Below are 23,165 nucleotides of genomic sequence, written 5' to 3' on the forward strand. Positions count from 1 at the left end.
AGCTTGTAATGTAAAAGTTACTCATAGTGAAGTTGAATTCCTACCAGTGTAGGTCGTGGTTTTTATCCCCTTGAGCATTTATTTTTCCACAGAAAACTCTCTGTCTTATTTACTTACTATTCTATTAGTATTCTCAGTGAAAACTCATACAGGACCTGGTACTCTATAGTTTGGTGGACTCATATAAACTATCACTTCTAACTCCCCAAAAGCTCTATCAAAGGGAAGCAACAAAATTTTAAGTAATTTATCTTTTTTTACCTAATCAAGTAATAAATTATACAACTACCAACCAAATTCACGTGGGAGATGGTCCCCGCTTCCCACTTCATACCAAAGTTCCCCACTTTCCAACTCACACAGCAACAATTCAGCCAAATCCAACCCCCTTAGGTCCCAATCAGATTCCACAAAATCAATTAATAACCCAAACCCAGGGAGATCTGAACCATGGGCCACGGATCTGCAGCAGAAAGGTGCAAAAAGGGATGACCTGTTAGTCTCAGAACAGATCCAAACGGGAGTTCCCTCCACTTTTAGTGCTTCTCAATTAGTAGCTCAACAAGAAAACTCATATGTAGATGCACTTCGAAACCGACCTTCAGAGACTCGAAGTCAAATACGACTCATACTAAGGCCATATGAGCTGGTTCAAGGAAAACTAGTTGTAGTATTCACAGAGGAAGAGGACGAGCTTCTCGCTGCTACCTGCAAATGGACCATTGTTGGTAAGTTCCTCAGAACAAGACCTTTAATTGAATTCATTAAGGATGAGTTTGCAAGGATCTTTCTTGGAAGAGGAAAAATTTGTATTGGAGCTAAAGATATGCAACACGTGTTCATTGATTTTGACAACAAGGATGATCATATGGATGTATATGTCATACCTTTCTTGCAATTTGGGGATCATGTAATGAAAATTCAGAAATGGACTAAGAGGTTTAAAGTGGGTGCTGAAACAACCTTGGCCCCTATCTGGATTAACCTTCCAGATTTACCTTGGCATTACTATGAATGGGCTGCTTTGTGCAGGATTTTAGAACCAGCGGGAATGCCTCTAAGCATGGATAAGGCCACCCTCTCAAAGACAAGGCCTACTAATGCAAAAGTAAGGGTTGAGATTGACCTAGCTAAGCCTATGATTAACGAGGTTTTATTGAAATGTGGAAGAAGGATGGTATCTTGGAAACGATTGTGCAGAAAGTGGAGTATGAGACCTTTTCTGCTTATTGCTTTCATTGCAAAGTTCAGGGTCATAGTGATGACAGATGCAGGGTCCAACATCCTTAATTAAGGAAGGGAGAAGCAACCTTATATAAGCCTAAAGAAAGAGACGGGATCCTATTTAGGGATTCCGGGTATTACCAGCAAATCCAACAAAAAACGGAGCATACACCTATGCAGGTAGATACGCCAAAAAGCCAATTAGTGCCTCCAACTGTACCTGGGAACCCAATCGATCAGGAGATTCGAGCTGCCAGCATAGGAGAAGCCAGTGGAAGGTTACTGGGTATGAAGCTTGGCAGGAAGTTGCAAGAAGAAAGGGAAAAGACTTAAACAATAGAAGGAATGAAGCCTCCAATAATAGTGCAAAAGAATCTAAATTGATCCAAAATTCTCAATCGAATGGAGGGTCTCGATATTTCAGAAGGAAAAATGGTCAAAATGTCATTACTGTCAATCACAATGATAGTGGGCAGCAAATTAGCATGGATGTTACAATCAATGGGAGCATGGTAACTGGACAAAAGCCTTCACAACCACGAAAGACAACCAGATTAGACAAAGAAAGGCCCTCTAAGAAAAAGGCAGTGAAGCCTTTTTTTTCAAGGAGATTCAGAGACCTGTCGGGAAGGTGAAGCAAAGGAAGGAGACTGTTCTACCTATCGCAGAAGACCATTATCAAATTATGCAAGAATCTATGCTTCAAGTCAACCAGGAAGAGATGAGTGCGATTAGAAAAAAGAAGAAACATTTTGTCACCACTATAAGCATCCCAGATGAGGTTAGATTGAGGGAGGAGGAGGAAACTAACTACGAGATGGTAAGCCTAGGTAAAATGTTTGGCTTGGATCCTGAGCTTTCAGCTAGGATTGCTGCAAGGAAGGCTAAAGAGAAGGAGAAGTAAGCCTTAGATGGTGAACCAACATTTCATGATGCTCCTAATATTTAATGTTTGGTTAACTCTCAAAATGATGACTATGAGCAGCTCACTCAAAATGGTGAACATGCAGATCCTAGAGGGGGCATCACTTATATCACTAATCCTTGTTCCAACAATGGTGAGGAAGATATCCGAGCTAACTATCTAAACGAGAACTTTAATGATGTTGATATGGAGGCTCTCTCACCAGAACCGGAGACCTCCAAATCAGATGATGAACAACAAAGGCGGGGCAAAGAAATACTTGAAGATGGTAGTAATTGTGCCAGGCAAGTACACCAAAGTGTTACCTATTTCAAATGTCTCCTAGAGGGGTAATGAGCTCAAATATTGGGAGAGTTGTAATGTTCCTGAAGGGAGACAAAAGAAACAACAAATTGGAGACAAATTGCCTAATATGTGATGTTTCTCATGATTAGTACAATTTCATGGAATATTAGAGGTATAGGCTCTCAAGGAGATTGTGAAAGACTCAAAATTCTCATACAACAATACAAATTACCGTTTGTAATTCTACAAGAGCCAATGGTGAATGCCAGGAAGATTGACAAATATAAAAGGATACTGGGATATCAATCTTGTTTTTCAAGTTGAGCCAACAAGATTTGGATATTTTGGTCCTCTGACTATGTGATAGATATTCTTGAGGATAGAGAACAACATGTTCTCTTGCGGATTTCTAACTCTATAGGTACTCAACCCTTTTACATTTCTGCTATCTATGCAAAGTGTGATGAGACTTCGAGATGTGTCTTATGGAAGGATCTTAAAGATTTAGCCAGTTGGGTTAATGATCCATGGGGGGTGGTGGGTGACTTTAATGTTGTTTCATGTGAGGAGGAGAAGAAAAGAGGAAGACCTTTCAGAGTTAAAGATAGTAGGATTTTTTGGCTTGTTTATCTGACTGTGGACTTCAGGATGCTGGATATTGTGGCTCTCAGTTCACCTGGAGTGACAACAGGGATCCCCCCAATACTATTTGGGAGAGGTTGGACAGGCTGGTCTACAATGCAGAATGGTTTGATGCATTTGGGAGCACAATCGTCACCCACCTATCTAGGTCTTGCTCTAACCATGCTCCATTACTGATATCTGCGGCCAGCACTGACTATGATTTTGTAAAGTATTCTAAATTTCTCAATATATAGGTAGAACATGAGGAGTACTTGGGGAAAATTCAAAAAGCCTGGTCAGAAAAAGTTTTTGGCAATCCTTTGTACTTTTTTCATCAGAAGCTTAAGAAAGTGTGTCCTACTCTTAGTGCTTGGTCCAGACAAGCTTTTGGTGATATATATGAAGAACCAAAGAGGCTTGAAGCTCTCATAATAAGTTTGGAAGAGGCAAAGATCTCTGATCCATCTCCTGAATGCAGAATGAACTTATCTAAAGCAAGAGCGGAATTTACCAGATTTTTGAAGCTGTATGACTCAATTCTGAGGCAGAAGGCAAGAGTTAAATGGTTGACAGAGGGTGATGATAACACAGCTTTCTTTCATGCTGCAATCAAGGATAGAAGGAAGAAATTAAACATCTGAAGGATCAGAGATGATAATGAAAACCTTATGGAAGGTACGGCAGAGGTGGCAGGAGCAGTAGTCAGATTCTTTTAACAACTATTTGGTGCTAAAATAACCATTGAAGATCTTACTGTGCTGGATGTGGTGAAGAGAACTGTTACTGAAGAGGATAATGCTTTCCTTACTGAAATACCAACCATGGAGGAGGTTAAAAATGTGTTTTCATGTTGGATACTGATAGTGCACCTAGACCTAATGGTCTTACTGGCAGGTTCTACCAAAGTGCCTGGTCTATTATTGCTGAAACTGTGTTTAATGCTGTAGTGACCTTTTTTTATGGAGTTCAGTTACCAAGATTTTTCACTCACACATGTCTAGTAATGCTTCCAAAGGTGGAATCCCCTCAAACATTCTCAGACGTTAGGCCTATTAGTTTGTGCAATGTGTCTAGCAAGATTATTGCTAAGCTCTTAAATGCTAGATTAAGTACTATGTTGCCTAGAATCATTTCACATAATTATTGATACCCAATTTTTCCCTGGGTACTTTTTATATACTCAAATACTTTCAAAATGGCATGTGTATGCATATATGAGCATGCCCAAGAGTTTTGGCATTTTTCCATAATTTTTAAGATTTTAAAATTAGTTTATTGTCTATTTCAACAGTACAAAATCTAGTAATTGCTCTCAAAATTATCATTTTTTGTGAATAATTTATTTCTATTCTCATATTTATACCAAAATATAATTAAGGTGATTTTTGCATATTTTTACAAATTTATTGGGTATTTTTAAGGCTAAATTGCATATAATTGCAATTATAACCTATTTTACGATTAGCAATATTTTATAATTATAAAATCATTTTCAGTATTTTTATATTAATATTTATATATTATTAATTAGTTCAGTGCTTTTAATTTGTTTTTAAAATTATTTTAACTATTTTATATAAAATAAAAAGGGAAATTGGCTATTTAACACATAGCCCATTATTATTTCAATTTTAGCCCCAATTTAACCTCACCCCCATAAAATTTAATTTAACCCAAGACCCAACCAAATTCGCCCCAGCCCAACTCTAAACTAACCCAGCCCAACTCCGAACTAATCTGAGCTGTTGATCAAATAAGATCAGCGGCTCAGGTCCCTTTTCCTTAATTAAACTCTCACCTGCCCCCCATGACCCCTCACTTTTCGAAACCGGTCTCTCTATCTATCCGTCTCTTCCTCTCCTCTTTTTCTCTAGAACCTTCTGGTTCTTCTTCTCCGATGGCCTTCACCATCTCTCTGGCCACCTCCAGCCTCGCCTCTTTTAACAACCAGCCGCCTTGAAGCCTTACCTCATCGGTTCCTTTCATTCATGAGACTCTGTGGGTCTTCACCATGCAAGACGGTCATTGAAGCCTTGCCTGGGTTTGTTTTCAGCCTTTCTCCGATGGGTTTTTGTTCGATGGTGTTGTAAACACCATTGTTCCTAAGTTTCACAGCCAGGTTTCTCTCACTTCTCCCTATGGTTTCTTATAAAACCCTAATCTCGACCCAAACCTCTTAAATCTCTCTATTCTTTAACGATTTTCAACTCATACCTTTATGATTTGCACTATTCTTTACTCGATCTTTGCGATTATTCAAGTTTTAAACGTTTTTGTTCCCTTTGGAAACTAGGGTTTCTTAACCCCTTTTCGAAAATACTTTATCTTCCGATTTTGAGTACTAAGTCATGATTCTCAGCACTATTTCTAAATATTTTGCTTAAGTTTGATGAAACCCTAGCTTTAAGGTTTATATTTGTATTATTGTCGTGTTTGCTTGTTTGTGTGTTCTTCTGGATTCTTCTCTGAGTTCCGTGCTCTTTGCTTTTATTTTGCCGCTAGTGTTTCATTCCCCTACCCTTCTGTGTTCTTTGCTTAAGATTTCTCTGATTGTTTACGTGGTGATTTTATACTGATTCTTACAAGCTCCCTTTAAGACTGTGATACTTGCCTTAAAAATTGTGATTTTGCGTATTTTCCTTATAGTTTGGTACTGATTTCGAATTGCTTCCTTAATTTATGGGATACCTTCCTCAATTAATACTGATCTCCTAGGTTTTCAATCTCGTTCATTATTTTTGAGACTATTTTCCAGAATTAAGGTAGTATTCGGCCCTATATGTGTGCACAAATATGTTGATTGATTTGTCTGACATATTTCCCTAATTAAGTATCATGTACCTAGTCTTTATTGTATACCTTATGCTATTCTATTTCCTTATGTGATCATACTATGCTTTATGATTTTTTTTCTTTTAAACAACTGCTTATTACCGTTTGACTTTGATTCCTTAATTAAAGAGGAGTCCTTATACTGATTTGATTATGATTGATACCCAGTTCCTTAAATATGGATTTCTACCTTGTTTGTTTACTCGTCTTCAGTACTATAAGTACCCCCATTCTCTTTTGCATGAGACTCACTAACACATTGCATATCACAAACTCACACAGCAATACACATTGCTCTCTCTCTTTCTTGTGCTACTTCTCTCTCTTGCTCTGTTGTTGTTCCCTACTCCTGACTATTATTAGCCGGCTGGAAAGCCAAGGCTAACATTGTGCTCATATTTGGCTCTTGCATTCTGCTGTGCTCTCTTATTACTGGTATGTCCTGATTAGTTTCAAAGTTCCAAACCAATGTGGTTATTACTACTTTAGTGTGTTATATTCCTAATTGTTTTCTATCTATGCTTCTGTTGTGCAACATGTAATTGACCCCTTGATTGTCTGTTGATACTTGCATGCTCATGACCACTGTTTGCTCCTAATCTTGCCTGTTATGACTATATTCTGTTACTACTTACTATTATGCCTAAATTCGACCATTTCTAGGTCCTTTAAAACTCTTTGATTTTGTGTACTCATGCTACTGAATTTGCAAAAGTCTCTGCATCTCTTGGTGACATTATGTGATCTATTTGTCCCCTTTGCCCATTATCCTTGTGTGCAACTCTCCAATTTTTGGAAAAACTCTTTGAACTACGAATTTTCCTCTCCTTCCTGCACTTCACACTACTCCTAGAAATTAGGTCCTACCCCCTTCGTGTGAGTATTGCTTTGAGTACCCCTGAGTACTCACTGAACTTTGACACACAAGGATGGTAATTCCACACTGCACATGTCCAACATTCTGGTAAGTGTTTGGGTGCTGGTATTGGCCAGGGACCCAATGGGGGCCCTAGGGAGCTTTGCCATACCTTGACCATGCCAAGGCTGTGAAACTTGAAAGGAGTGAGGTTGGAAGAATGGGCCTGATTGAAGGCTCCCTATAGAATAACTTCTTATTTTATTCTTTATTACTGTAATTCGGCTAGCATTGGTTTGTAATAATTTGTAAACGAATGATTGGGGTTGAATAGTGAATATGGGAGGGGGTTATGCATGCTTAGTTTAAGTAATGGGTAGAAAACATGCTTATAGGACTCTATTTATTTATCTGCGCAATAGATAACCTGTATAGGACATGCATCTCACACATTAGAAATCATGTTCTAGGTTCTTTACTTTTAGCCTGTTGTTATATTCATTTCGTAACTATGATCAGTTAATAATAGGCAAAAAACTGTTAATGGCTACTGCTGCATTCTCATAATCATTAGCATTTAGAAATCATGTTTTAGGAACTCCTATGTGCATTAGACATCCTGTCGTTTATGGTTTTATACTTGTTTGAGTTGCAATTGTTAAACACCTCATTAGTATGCTTAATCTAATAATACAAGTATGGTTAACTGTTTGTTTATCCCTCTTACAGCTAAAAATCGATATGCATGTTCACCCTTTAAGATAATTAGGCAATGCATACGACGCCTAGACAAACTTTAGGCCTAATAAGAATCGATTAATCATGTTTTATCGGTTTAAGACCAATCAGCCTCTTATAATTTTGAACTCTGCTGCTCTCATTCTTGCTGAAGTTCACTCCGGTTTATTTTTTTTAAAAAACTCCCGCTCTATCTGGAAACAAAATCTTGAAATTGTGCATCTATTTACTTTCACTGATTTTCTTATTCTTGTTCTATTATGTTTTCAAACTACTGGGTTACCATTTTCTGCCCAGAATCGTGCTATTTTGAATACTTGTCCAGCACCTCGTTAAGCTACTGTCACTACTTGATTTTCAAAAACCATGCTTTAACGATTTTTTTTATCTGTCGCTAAACTCAACTGCTGTTATCTATTCCTGTTTTCTGAAAACTCCCATCTTTGAGACCTTAAATGCGTTTGAGACGTGCTGATTACATGTTCACTTGTGGAGGGATCTGTGAGCCTTTATTTGTCTTTGTATGCTCCCTTATGTGCGGTCCTATTTGTTATGTATGTCGCTTAGCATTTTATCCTTTAAACCTGAGGGTTCAGCCTACTCCTTACCCTGTAGGATTAGTAGTCTCAATGCCTCCGAGACTGATAGGATTGGGGCGGGTAATAGCATGCAATAAGTAACGATACCATTCCGCGCTTTAATACCTTAACGGGGTGGGAAGGGTAGAATATGGATATGATGACCGGTGCGCTAATATCACGTGTGACCCCTCTTTTGAGGAGTGATTGCTGGATATTGCATTGAAGTGATCCATATTAATCATAAACCTAGGACCCCCTTCCCTTTATTTGCTTTCATCTCTTCTTGTAAAACTATTCAAATCCTTTTTCATAAATTTCTGCCCTCTCTACTTGCCTTCAAAAGTTTTCAACCTAATTGCAATGTTATATGCGAGTCCTTATTTGAGCCTTGATTGTTTACTTGTAAAGTCACAATTGTAACATGGCCGGGACCACACTAGTGGATCTTGAGGGATGCCTAACACCTTCCCCTCGAGATAATTTCTAGCCCTTACCCGAACTCTGGTTTTCCAACTCAAACCTTTCTTAAAAGTGTCCTAATGCACTATAATCATTAGGTGGCGACTCTTCAACATTCTAAGACCCAATTCTCGAAAGGGAATAGAGTTGTCCTCCCAAATGTCGTATACCCGATTTCGACCCACGTATAGAAAAAGGGGGCGTCGACAATAATCAGAGTGGATTTGTTAAAGGTAGAGCCATAGCTGAAAATAATTTGTTGGCTCAAGAGATTGTGAATGATATTGGAAAACCTGTTGAGGGGAGCAATGTGGTTATGAAATTAGACATGGCAAAAGCATATGATAGAATATCATGGTCCTTTCTCTGCCTCATGCTGAGAAAAATGGGTTTTGCCGAGAGCTGGATTGACATTATTCATAGATATATTTCAAACAATTGGTACACAATAATTATGAATGGAAGTAGGCATGGATTGTTTAAATCTGGGAGAGGGCTCTGGCAAGGTGATCCCCACTCACCTTCTCTTTTTGTTTTGAGTGCTGAATTGTTATCTCAATTATTGAATGAACTCCAGAAGCACATAGGGTACAAAGGTTTCTACATGAGTAGTCATGGTCCACAAATCAACAATCTCGCCTTTGCAGATGATACTATTTTATTTTGCAATGGCGGGAAAGCTACTCTTCAGCTGATCCAAACTGCATTAACAACATATGAACAAGTTTCTGGGCAGAAGATCAATAAATCTAAATGTAGTTTCTCATTGGCTTCTTCTGCAACACAAAGATCCATTCGCAAGATTGAGTAAATAACATAGATGAGACATGAACCCCTTCTTATCAAATACCTCAGTTGTCCTATATATTCTGGTAGAAAAAAGTTGTCTACCTTTGCAGGGATGGTTAGTGTTAGGGCCTGACTTTTTGTCATCGGGCGTGGCACGGCTGTGGCAAGGATTTGGGCGTGATGGCCTTGTCATTGGCCTATGTGCGGGCAAAACGATCATGCGGAAGACGGACAAGACATTGTCATTGAGGGCTGTTGTAGGCAAGTATGGGCCAAGACCTTGGGACAGGCAAGGTGCGCTTGGCAAAGGCTTGACAAAGCTGTGTGGGCAATGTTAGGGCGGCATGGCACGGCATGCGCGCCAAAGTCAGGGGCATGGCACTTTGGGTTGTGGCAGCTAAGTGCGGGCTAAGCTAAGACAAGACGGAAATGCGGGATGATGGAAAAGGCTTTCAATAGCTAAGGCAAAGCTATGTGAAGGAAAATACAAGCAATGGCACGAGGGAAATGAAGGTTGACATGAGCAAGGCAGATTTGGACCAAGACAGTGTGCGGGCGGCAGCGGCGTCGGGCATGTGCGGCAAAATCACAGGCAGCGGATGCGGGCAAGGCATTGGCGCGGAAGCAATGTCAAGATGTGCCAAGGCTGGGCGCAATGCCAGCCTTGGGCACGAATCAGCTGGCCAAGTGAAGAATGGCACATGCAATGCACATGGAAAGTAGTTGGCGGTTACCTTGTCATAACCTCTTTGTCCCATGATCTGATCATGCTTGTATAATGTTCCCATTTCGTGTATAATGTGTCCTAAGTAGTTGGGGATGTCAACTACATGTTAGGAGCAGAATTAGTCTTAGTCCGACAAGTGGCAAAAGCTGTAGACAACAAGTGTCATGTGCTGCCAAGTCTAAGGGCTGCCTATATTCTATAAATAGGGCCTTTGTGACTTAGGCAGAAGAAAGGAGTGAATGTGGGGAATTTCGTGAGAAATTCTAAGTGGGAAACAAGAGTGAAACGTGAGGGTTTCAGTTGTTTCAAAAAGGGGCTAAGGTTTGGCATGGGCAGATCTTAGTGTTGACAAGAACGACTTGTGTTCTATGTCAAAAAGTGGGCTGTGAGCGGACTGTGTTCATAGCAAAGTGAGGGTCCTTTGTATATTTTCCACATTAATGCAAAGGTTGGGATTTTCCCGTATATGTGTGTGTTCTTATTTGAATTGCTGTCTAAATCTTGTTTAGGCCAAAGGTGCGCGAAAATTGGCTAAGTATTTGGGAAAGGCTGAGTCAAGTGTACGACTTGATTGCCGCGCGGGTGTGAGTTTTGACTGACTAAAATCACCCCCGTGACAACTGGTATCAGAGCCAGGTTAGTTCGTGGCAGTGGTAAAACGATCGGTGACAGAATTCGTGATCTTATTGGAGAACATGGCTGGTGGCACAAGTACTGAAATCCGCCAAAGAGGGGATCAGTGAGAAGCACTTATGGGGCAGGCTCTTGCGGAAGGTAACCGATTCTTCTATTCTTTCTAGAAACGAAGAGATGCAGGGGAAGGGTTCAACTTCGAATGGCATTATTGAAAATTGCCCTTAGAAGCGGTGAACGTCCTAGAGTATTGGTTCCGGAGCCAAGGTCCTATAGAGATGCGAGAAGTGCCAAAAAGCAGGAAAAATTGCCATTGTGGCAGATGTTGAAGAAGCTGGTGGGGCAGTGTTTGTCAACAACCCCTTGGAGCTTTTCATTAAGACGGCTCGACGAGGACGTCGATTTCAAAAGGTGCGGGTGGTTTGTTAGGGCCTGACTTTTTGTCATCGGGCGTGGCATGGCTGTGGCAAGGATTTGGGCGTGATGGCCTTGTCATTGGCCTATGTGCGGGCAAAACGATCATGCGGAAGACGGACAAGACATTGTCATTGAGGGCCGTTGTAGGCAAGTATGGGCCAAGACCTTGGGACAGGCAAGGTGCGCTTGGCAAAGGCTTGACAAAGCTGTGTGGGCAATGTTAGGGCGGCATGGCACGGCATGCACGCCAAAGTCAGGGGCATGGCACTTTGGGTTGTGGCAGCTAAGTGCGGGCTAAGCTAAGACAAGACGGAAATGCGGGATGATGGAAAAGGCTTTCAATAGCTAAGGCAAAGCTATGTGAAGGAAAATACAAGCAATGGCACGAGGGAAATGAAGGTTGACATGAGCAAGGCAGATTTGGACCAAGACAGTGTGCGGGCGGCAGCGGCGTCGGGCATGTGCGGCAAAATCACAGGCAGCGGATGCGGGCAAGGCATTGGCGCGGAAGCAATGTCAAGATGTGCCAAGGCTGGGCGCAATGCCAGCCTTGGGCACGAATCAGCTGGCCAAGTGAAGAATGGCACATGCAATGCACATGGAAAGTAGTTGGCAGTTACCTTGTCATAACCTCTTTGTCCCATGATCTGATCATGCTTGTATAATGTTCCCATTTCGTGTATAATGTGTCCTAAGTAGTTGGGGATGTCAACTACATGTTAGGAGCAGAATTAGTCTTAGTCCGACAAGTGGCAAAAGCTGTAGACAACAAGTGTCATGTGCTGCCAAGTCTAAGGGCTGCCTATATTCTATAAATAGGGCCTTTGTGACTTAGGTAGAAGAAAGGAGTGAATGTGGGGAATTTCGTGAGAAATTCTAAGTGGGAAACAAGAGTGAAACGTGAGGGTTTCAGTTGTTTCAAAAAGGGGCTAAGGTTTGGCATGGGCAGATCTTAGTGTTGACAAGAACGACTTGTGTTCTATGTCAAAAAGTGGGCTGTGAGCGGACTGTGTTCATAGCAAAGTGAGGGTCCTCTGTATATTTTCCACATTAATGCAAAGGTTGGGATTTTCCCGTATATGTGTGTGTTCTTATTTGAATTGCTGTCTAAATCTCGTTTAGGCCAAAGGTGCGCGAAAATTGGCTAAGTATTTGGGAAAGGCTGAGTCAAGTGTACGACTTGATTGCCGCGCGGGTGTGAGTTTTGACTGACTAAAATCACCCCCGTGACAGTTAGCAAGGTGATTAACAGGATCAAAGGATGGTATTTAAAGCTACTGTCTTCTGGAGGCAGCGCAGTTCTTATCAGGCATGTTCTATTGGCCCTGAATGTCCATACATTGGCTGCAGTCCATCCAACCAAGGGTACTATCGCTACAATTGAGAGGTACCTAGCTAGATTCTTCTGGTCTGGGCAAGAGACTAGTGACAGATACCATTGGTCGGCATGGTCCAAACTTTGTTTTCCATATGAAGAGGGAGGGGCTAATTTTAGGAAGTTGGAGGATGTCTGCAAAGCCTTCACAGCAAAGCAATGGTGGAGGTTCAGAACAACAAACTCCTTATGGTCCCAATTTGTCAAAGCCAAATATTGTAGAATCTATCATCCACTGATTAGTCAATGGACTGCTGGCAAATCCCATAATTGGCAAGCTATGTGCAAATTAAAATATGAAGTAGAGCAGAACATCTTATGGAGAGTTGGGAGAGGTAATAGCAGTTTTTGGTATGAAAATTGGACCAATTTTGGTCCTTTGTCTTCCAACTTAGGCGAAGATGTTGGGTATGACAATACCAAGGTTAATGAAGTATATAAGGATGGAGTATGGGACTGGTCTTGCTTACATACTCAGCCTCCTGAAGCTGTTAAGACTTGGGTAGCCTCTGTTCACATCACAATTGGCCAAGAAGAGGATGATACTCCAATCTCGACAATTACTACTTCAGGAAAATTCAGTGTGGCCTCTGCTTGGAATGCATTAAGACGAAGAAAGGATCTTGCTCCTTTTGACTCTAAGTTATGGCATAAAGATGTCCCATTTAAGATGTCTTTCTTGGCTTGGAGAGCTATCCATGGAAAAATCGCAACAGATGAAAGGATCACGAGGTTTGGGATTTCCTTAGCCTCTAAATGTTGTTGCTGCCCTTCTCCCGGAATGATCCCAGACGAGGAAATGTGTGAACACTTATTTTGTCAGGGACATTTTGCACAACAAGTGTGGGCAATTTTTGCTGGAATGGTTGGAATAGCTCACATTAACATCCCCTTAAGAACTCTGTTTGCTAACTGTTGGAATCATAAGTCCAAAAACTCTGTTGCTGCTTTTGTTTTCCAGATTATGCCTCCTATTGTTGTATGGGAGCTGTGGAGGTCAAGGTGTTGTAGCAAATATGAAATGGAGAGGCTATCAGTGGCAAGATCCAAATGCCTTATCACTTTTAACATTGCCCAATTAGTTAACTCTCATTTTGGGAAGCTAACTGTTAACAATAATTGGGAAGATATATGTAAATTCTTTGACTACTCTCTGGTTGAAAGGTGCATAACTGAGGTCAAGTGGCTTAAACCACACTTGTTAAACAGTGATGGTAGTTGTGTTAATGGGAATTATGGATGTGGCGGGGTGGTTAGAGACAATGGTGGTAAAATGCTTATGGCTTATGCTATACCAATGGGTCAAGGAACAAGTAACTTAGCAGAAGTAGAGGCCCTTCTTTTTGGCCTAAAATGGTACGTTCAACAAGGATATGGACTGATTATTGGCGAAACTGATTCCTTGCTACTTCACAACTGCATTCAAGGCATATGGTCCAAACCATGGAGAATCAACAGTGTTGTTATGGAGGTAAAAATGCTGGTTGAACAAAAGGGTCTAATCATTAGACATTGTTTTAGAGAAGCAAATCAAGTTGTGGACAAGATGGCTTCTCTAAGTCATCAATTAGAGGAAGTGTATATTTTCACTTATTTTGATACATTGCCGCGGCAAGTCAAAGGGTTACTAAATGTAGATAGATGGCAAATTCCAGCATTCCGAGTCAAGAAGAGAAGACCAAGTACCATAGTGTATGAACCACCATGAGTTCTCAACTTTATTACCAATTGGCATGTTGGTGCGGAGATAATCCCACCAATTCTGTACTTATTGTATGAATTTATTGTGTCAAATTCTCAATATATATAGAAGGCCAGGCTATACCCTCCTTCTTCAAATTGTATCTTTTGCATTGCAATGGTAATAAAATCGTAACTTGGAGTTAAAAAAAAAAAAAAAAACAGGATGTGTTGAACTTTTGCTTTGCCTAAGCACGCAGTCTTTGCAATTTCTGTGTTTTATGACAGTTGTTTGAAATTTAGGTAACTGATAGGTTGTTCAAATAACAGATCTGTCCAATTGAAAAGACTTGGACATGATCCTTAATTTTGCAGGCAATAGCATTGAGAATGCAGATACTACTCAGATAATTAGGACCGATGTACACCACAAAGCAAATTACGAAAGAAACAAATGACATTATTAGTTTTCATAAACTTGATTAAAGTTCAAAAATATACAATGAGTAGAAAGAAGGAAAAAGAAAGAAAAACCAAAACAGTTTCTCCAGGGTAAAATCTGATCAGGAGAATTCAAACAAACTTCCCCCGAAGACATGGGGTAAGTTGTCTTAAAAATGGAGATTTTAGTAGCCTTCGGGCTTGTAGGCGATGAAACTGATGCATTGCACTTGACGGACGTTGTCGAATCCAATGATTCTGATCCAGGCTTGTGGGTAAGCCTTCTTTGCCTCCTCTACCTCAGCCAAGACCTGAGTGGCATCAGTGCACCCGAACATGGGCAACTTCCACATGGTCCAGTATCTACCATCGTAGTACCCTGGTGACTTGTTGTTCTCACGGTAGACGAATCCGTGCTGCACATATCCACAAGATAAACAAAACATTAACATAAGATAATACTCCTCTTTCACTTAATCAACTATATCTGTATAATCCCAAACTAGTTAGGATTGAGTAATTCATGTTAGATATGCTTGATTATAGTAGCAAGATTTAGAATAGATGTTGACCTCAGTCTCGAATTCCAAGCAAGGAACCCATCCATTTTTCAAAAGGTACTCAACTTCCCTAAGCAATTGCTCCTCGCTCAAATCAGGAAGGTATGAGAGTGTCTCGTACTTCTTCTTGTTAATTGGTGGCCACACCTATATAAAGAATTTAAAGAAAAAGTGGGATTGTTAGTAACATGAAAAATAAATCAAATTAACAGGTTAAAATATATCAATATATAGCGTAAAATTTCTTTACACTATCAATTTATATAAAAAATAATATATGATACAAACCTGCATGCATTGGACTCTTCCACCATTGCTAGCAATGGAAGTAATGTCAAGGTTTTGTTTTCTGGTAACAGGGAAGGAGGAGGCGGACTTGAGGCCAGTGAAAGGTGCAACCATACTGGCTTGAGCAGCATTAGCGCCAGTGGCAACGGCAACAGCTGAGGAAATCACAGAGGAAGCCATTATATTGTTGAAAGTAATTGTTTAGCTTAAAGCTATTGCTTCCCTTGACCTTTGCTTTCAAGGGTGTGAATGCTATATATAGTGATAAGGTTTCACATCCTTTTCCCATCTAACGAGCACACGCAAGCAATAACCTCATCTTAGCGGAATCGTAACCGTTACAAAATTGATGGGCACATGAATTTGAACCCCTGACATAATTTGTGAATGGGAAATATTTTCTAAAAATAACAATTTGTTACTATTCTTACTAATTAAAGACGGACAGGTTTTTCATTTTTAAAAAATATACTCCCTCCATTTCATATTAAATGACGTACTTTCCTTTTTAGTCTGTTCCAAAACAAATAAAACATTTCTAAATTTAGAAATAATTTAACTTTAAACTCTTCATTTTACCCATTTACCCTTAATGAGAAGTTTTTATAGCCACACAAATGTCATGGCCCCACAAACCTTTTACCTTTTAAGCTTTTAATACCACAAGTTTTAAAAGTCTTCTTCTTTTTTCTTAAACTCTGTGCTGAGTCAAACTAGCTCATTCAATATAAAATGGAGGGAGTAAAACGTATTAATATCAGAACTTTTGAGGAAAATCAAAGTTTTAAACCCCTACATTATTCTTTTTTCGGTTTGGTTTTTGCCGTAAAGAATTTCGAGGGCAAATTTTGCAACCTTAACTTAGTAGGTATCAACAAAGGTAGCAACAAAAATGTTAAGTCGTCTATCTTATTTGAAAAAGGGGCCACACATGTGAACACCATGAGGCCATTGTGATTTGGTTGAAATAATCATCTAAAGCCAATTCCGGCTTATCCCAAATAATTATCAAAACACTTTATAGTTATACCTACAGGAACTAAGATTTTAATTGACAACGTAGTGTTGATCGCTTTACAGCTTGTTTGGATGGTTGTTACTCATTGTATCGTATTGTATTATTATTCCAAAATAATAATTATTTCGATTGTTTCATTAAAATTGGTTGTATTGTATTGTTAAATTCATTGTTTCGGAACAATAAAAGGTCCCATTTTTGAAATAACTGATTTGATATGGTGGGATTGTTTCCTATTTTTCTTTCCAATTATACCCTAACGTATTACTTCATAATTCTTTTTTTATCCTTTTTTATTTTAACTCCAAATCTCCCACCTATAACCTACTTTGTTTTCATCCCTTTTTTTCCCAAACTACTGCTTCCAACTCCAACGTAAAATTGCTAATTTTGTTAGAATTTGCATGTTTAATTGATTAATCTTTTTATATGACATATTTGGTGATAAATTAGTAGAAAGGGGCTTTCTTAAATTATTTTTATACGTAATTCTTGATAAATTTAATATTTACACAATTGAGGGTATTTTAGTAAATTTATCCGTTACAATACATTATGATACAGTCAAATCAAATAATAAAATGTTATTTAACAATAGCTAACAATACAATTCATCCAAACGTCGCATTCATAAAACAATACAATACAACACAATACAATACATTATAAAACGATGGGTAACAACCATCCAAACAAGCTGTTATTAGTCGCCACCCAAAGCAAGAGCCGAGTTGCCATAATAAGTGATGGTTTCAGCGCAAACTATATGTCACCATTTTAGTAGCGACCTAACTTCAATGTATTTTGTGATGCATTTATTTACTTTTCATGACGATCTCGGTCACCACAAAAGATAATAAATAAAACAAATTAGTTGTTATGGCGACAAAGCTTGCAGTAAAAGTAAACAAATGTGCTATAATTAAATTCAAGGTAGGTCGCTCGTCAAAATAGTAACATATAGTTTGTGGCGACTCACCACTTATTTTGGTGGCGATTGAAAACCTTATTTCTTGTCTTGACTCCTTATTGGTAATTTACTTGTTCAATTAAATACATCGTACAAAACTTCAAACACACATTTGGTGTGATAAAGGAAGATAGAAATTTCGTTATTGGGCTACTTTTTTTATAAATAAAGTTACCAGACATAGTCTGAATGGCGTAATATTTCTTAACGGGATTTTTTCCTTCCTATATCAGTAATAAAACTTTATTACTAAATATGTGCATATTTTGTAAATACCCGACCTTTGCACTGTTTTTCTATAATTTTTATACCATTCATTAATTAGTAATTAATAGTAGCTGAATCTTCCTAATATGGCGTGTTAAAAATCAGGAAAAGAATATCCTAATTGATTTAGCGACCTTCAGTTCAAATTTGAACGCAAATCCTTTATCTGATCTCTCCCGAATTTTTTTCGTAATTCAAAAAAAAAAGACGAAAAGCTTCAACAAACTGAAATCAAATTGTAGAAATCAGTTCGGCGAGTTTCTTTCTCAATCCAGACATCAAAAAGATGACCAGTTATTCAACAAAATCAAGTCAAATTGTAGAAACCAATATTGCCGATACTCTGTTCTTCATCTTTTTTTTTTCTCAATCCACAAATCAAAAAACAATAAAATATAGAACAATACCTCAGCAACAACACTCAATCATGTCCAAAATCCCAATCATACTACAATTAAATGGGAAAAATATGATTATAAAAAATCGGTCTCATCTCTGTATTTTTTGAGAAGAAGAAGGAATGGAGAAGAGGAAGAAAAGGGAGGGAAAACGGCGTTGGTCTTACGAATTAGAGGGAGCTGATTAAAATTTTTATGTTATAAATTCTATCAAAGTCTGATTTTATGTTAATATCTACAAAATTCCTACATTTATGTACAAATCAGTTTAAGTATGTATAAAACATTATTGTTTTTAAGGGTATCTATAAAATTACTACATTTATACTACAATTAAACTACGATCTATGTTGAAAAAAAATATTGACTACAAAATTTTCTCTTCATCTACAAAATTTCTACAAAAAAACTACAAATAAACTAAAATCAGTTTTAGTATTGTATAAAGCTGTATTGTTTTTAAGGGTATCTACAAAATTACTACATTTATACTACAATTAAACTACAATCTATGTTGAAAAAAAAATTGACTACAAAATTTTCTCTTCACCTACAAAATTTCTACAAAAAAAAAACTACAAAACAATTTAAGGTTTCAGGGTGAAGCTTAGTCTTTAAAAGTTGAATCTTTGAATCAAAGTCAGAAGAAGGGGTAGGGGATTGATTGGTTTCAGGGGTGATTTGAAGGTAAATATTGTATAGAATTTTGAGATGGATATCAATATTTGACACGCCTAAGGCTGGGCTTATGCTTCTCTTCTCCAACGGAAAAATTGAGAGGGATTGATTTTATAGTAAAACCATAATCCTATAATAGTTAGTATTTTGAATCCGAGAAGAAGTAGGAAAACTATGAAAGCATGTGCCCTAGATTGCTTTTGCTTACATACCAAAAAGGCAGTAGCTCTATATCGTAAAACCATAAGAATATGATTTTGAATCCGAAAAGAAATATGAAAGCGTGGACCCTACTATTTCGTACGTAACAAAATTGCAATTTCCATCTCTGTATTTTTTGAGAAGAAGAAGGAATGGAGAAGAGGAAGAAAGAGGAGGGGGAAAACGGCGCAGGTCTTAGGAATTAGGGGATAGAGAAACGTGGGATATATGGACACCTTTAATTAAGGAGTAAAAACTGCCCATTAATTAGACCCTTAATTAAGTATGGTATAGAATTAGTAATTTGGTATACTAAGTATAATTAAATCAAACCTTAAACATTGAGGGTAATAAGGTTTCTTCTGTGGCATAGGAAGGTAAAAATCCTTTTCAAAAAAGAACAGTGAGGGGGGCTTATTAAGTGACCTCGAAAGAATACAATAATATATACGACATTGTTATTACGATACTGATTATATTGTTGGACTCGGAGACTATTTGTCTTCTGGGCCTCGGCAGAAATAGGCCCAAGTTTGTATAAGTTTATTTATATAGCCTTTTACTAGTTTAGTCCACTTAGCATTCCGGGTTTTGACCCAATGTATATATAGCTTATTTTGTATATATTTTAATACTTTTTTCATTCTGAAATAATGAAACAATTGAGAAGCTTCTCCTCTTTTCTTTGTGTTCTCTTCACAAACCCTAGTTAATCTCCCTTGACGATTTCATGATTTTTCAAAGTTTTCATGGTATCAGAGCGAGGATTCATGTAGATCCTGTCCTCCGCATTCGTCCGATACTACCCTCATAAAGTTTGGTTGAGTTTTTCTTCTCGTTTGAATTTCGTCAGTTTCATCGAATTTTTCTCATTTTGTGGTGATTTATGGTTGAGTGTATCATGCCCCTTTTTTCTCGCAAAATTGGGTTTCGACTCGTGACAACTCTTTTAAGGAAGGTGTTAAAAGAGAGAGTCGTCACCTAACGGGTTTGAGGTGCGTTAGGACACCTATTTGCAAATAACTCTAATTTAACCAGTTTGTGTCACCAAAGATCAGGTAAGGGCTCAAATTACCTCGAAGAGAAGGTGTTAGGCACTCCTCGAGGTCCACAACTATGGGTCCCAATCAAACTCGAATTATATGAATTGGTTAGACAAACAAAGACAAAGAAAGGAAAAAGTTTGGAAAAATTCATTGTTAAAAGACTTTGAATAGACAAAAATAATTGATTTAAATATAAGATGGGGGATCCTAAGTTTTTTAGCCTAAAGGATCACCCGTGCAACATAAATAATACTTCATAACTCCCTCTGAAAGGGTGTTACTCATATTATTCAGCGGGCACAGACTATCATCTCTTGCTACCCGATTACTATCTTCAAGTTGTTATGACGGATATAAATTATTCATGTAATTTCATATGTAAAAATAAGTTTTTAAAATAAAATATGAATAATAATATCCTATCCTTGTATATTTTCTAACGAATCTTGTAGGAAAAAGAAATTATGATGTGACGACCCAAAGGGTCATCACCGTAATTCTTCCTTGTTCCGTGCTTCCGAGGCCTTGAAAACCTCGCTGTTAGTTGCCTCGATTTACGTGTGCAGTCCGGGTGCGTAGCCGGAAAGCTTTTATGTTGAAATATGCGAATTATGTGAAAAATTTGATGAATTTTGATATTAATATGCATAATATTGACTTTGGTTAACATTTTGGGTAAACGGACCTGGACCTGTGATTCGACGGTCCCAGAGGGTTTGTAGAAAAATATGGGACTTGGGAGTGAGCCCGGAATCAAATTCCGAGGTCCCAAACCCGAGAAATGAATTTTTGTGTGAAATTGTTTTCTGAAATTAATTAAGGAAAAGGAAGAAGAAAATTGATCAGAAAACTGTGGTATCGGGCTCGTATTTTGGCTCCGACGCCCGGTACGAGTCTTAAATATGTTTTAAGCACTATCTGTAAAGTTTGGCTAAAAACGGACGTCATATGACGTGTTTCGGACTTAAAATGGAGAATTTGAGTTTTATGAAAGTTGAAAGAAAATCATGTGTTTCGAGGCTTGATCCTATGTATATGAAGTCGTTTTGGCGATTTGATCACACGAGTAAGTCCGTAAGGTGTTTTCGAGATCATATGAATGTTTGGTTTGGAGCCCCGAGGGCTCGAGTGAGTTTTGAATGGGGCCCGGGAGGTCTTAGGCTTAAAAATGCATGTTCAGATGTTGCAGGCCCCAGTGCGGCCGCGATCATTTTCGCGCGGTCCACGCTGGCAGCCACGCGGCCGCGGTGCTTTTCTGTGCGGTCCGCGTGGTGGAGTTCATAGGGTCGACCAGCACGGCCGCGCACCAAATCAGTGCGGTCCGAGCTGGGTGGGTTCAGAAAAAGCCCACTTCTTCCCTCCCTCGGTGCGACCGCGGTGCATTTCTGTGCGGTCCGCGCTAGCCCCCAGCAAAAGTATATATATTCGGGACTTCAGTCATTTTTTCCACTTTTCAAAAACCCAAAACCTAAGAGGCGATTTTCCAAATAACTTTTCTTCTCCAAAACCATTGGTAAGTGATTTCTAACTTAATTTCTTCACTTCTTAACATCTTTTAACATGATTTCAACTTCAAATCAAAGATTTTCATGGGGAAATTGGGTGTTTTGGGTAGAACCTAGGTTTTCTACAAATTGAGAAGTTGGACCTCAATTTGGGGTCCGATTTCAAAACAAAACATATATTTGGATTCGTGGGAGAATGGGTAACCGGGTTTTGGTTCGAACCTCGAGTTTCGACCACGTGGGTCCGGGGGTATTTTTGACCTTTTTGGGAAAAACCTTGTAAAAACTATTTTTATGCATTGGGGTTAGTTCCAATAGTAATTATTAATGCATTCAAGCAATTTGTGACTAGATCTGAGCGGTTGGGTGGTGAATTCGAGGGGTAAAGCTATTCTAGAAGCGTGAGTTGAGTTTGGAGCATTCGAGGTAAGTGGCTTGTCTAACCTTGTGTGGGCGACTTTTCCTCTTAGGATGTGCTATATTTGATAATTGAAATGCCCTGTACGTGAGGTGACGAGCGCGTACTTGAGCTAATTGTTGAACATCCGGTTTTTCCTTAAGTATTTCAATTGAGTTCTTTTCTTGTTTTATTCTACTTGTGAATTTAGCATGTTGCTAGTCTAGAAAGGCATGTTTAGTTGACTTAATTGTCTATTTGCTTAAATTGCCTGAATTGCATTACGTGAAGCATGTTAGGCTAGAAGTAAATGTTTACTTGGTACGAAATTAGCATTTAATTTAATATTCTTGTGTTGCTGCTCTGTATTTTAAATTGGGACTACGGGTTAGATTCCGGGGAGATTTCCCCTGCACATTTACTTTGGGACTACGGGTTAGATTCCCGGGAGATTCCCCCTGCACATTTACTTTGGGACTACGGGTTAGATTCCTGGGAGATCCCCGACACATATATTGAGGATACCGAGAGATCCTCGGGATACCAAGATATCCCTAGTACATATTGAGGATACCAAGAGATCCCTGGCTTATATTGAGGATACCGAGAGATCTTTGGGATACCAAGAGATCCCTAGTACATGTCGAGGATACTAAGAGATCCTCGAGATACTTAGAGATCCCCAGTTATTTTCCTTATGGTTTGCTTTCATCATTGTTTCCGTTATTGTACTCTTATTATCCTGCATAGATTCTTACTGTAGGTTCTCAATTGCACTACTTATCTTATCCTGACATCTTTATATTTTATATAACCTCAGTAGGGCCCTGACCTTCCTCGTCACTACCCAACCGAGGTTAGGCTTGGCACTTACTGAGTACCATTGTGGTGTACTCATGCCTCTTCTACGCATGTTTTCATGTGCAGATCCAGGTACCTCTACTCAGGTGCACTATCAGTGAGGCAGGAGGACTACAGAGACTTCGAGGTAGATCTGCTGCGTCCGCAGACCGACGAGTTTCCCTCTTTATTCTATCTTTAGTACTTAGTTCTCTTTCCTTCCGTTTGTTAGATATTCTGGAGTTTGGAGCCTCACTATACATTTCTGTAGCCTGTGTTTTCCCGTGAGTTTCCGGGTTTTGGGATTGTTCTAGTCTTGAGATATTGAGTCGTATATGCCGAGCAGTATTCAGTACAATTTCCTTTTTAGATAATTAAAATATGGTATTCTATTTTTCCACAATTATTATG

At 38.8% G+C, this 23,165-nt stretch overlaps 2 protein-coding genes across 2 annotated transcripts; one reads left to right on the forward strand and one right to left on the reverse strand.

The window, feature by feature from the left end:
* The first annotated feature begins 11,483 nt into the window (after positions 1-11,483).
* Positions 11,484-14,173, forward strand: LOC142177353 (uncharacterized). Its single transcript, XM_075245830.1, has 2 exons — positions 11,484-11,695; positions 12,385-14,173. The coding sequence occupies exons 1-2, from the start codon at positions 11,484-11,486 to the stop codon at positions 14,171-14,173; spliced, it is 2,001 nt and encodes a 666-aa protein (XP_075101931.1).
* A 411-nt stretch (positions 14,174-14,584) lies between these two features.
* Positions 14,585-15,673, reverse strand: LOC107785040 (ribulose bisphosphate carboxylase small subunit, chloroplastic 2). Its single transcript, XM_016606260.2, has 3 exons — positions 15,435-15,673; positions 15,159-15,293; positions 14,585-15,002 (listed from the first exon to the last, which is right to left on the reverse strand). The coding sequence occupies exons 1-3, from the start codon at positions 15,612-15,614 to the stop codon at positions 14,772-14,774; spliced, it is 546 nt and encodes a 181-aa protein (XP_016461746.1). The 5' UTR covers positions 15,615-15,673; the 3' UTR covers positions 14,585-14,771.
* Positions 15,674-23,165: the final 7,492 nt, after the last annotated feature.

This window comes from Nicotiana tabacum, chromosome 3 (genome assembly GCF_000715075.1).
Source record: "Nicotiana tabacum cultivar K326 chromosome 3, ASM71507v2, whole genome shotgun sequence".
Classification (NCBI taxonomy): Eukaryota; Viridiplantae; Streptophyta; class Magnoliopsida; order Solanales; family Solanaceae; genus Nicotiana; species Nicotiana tabacum.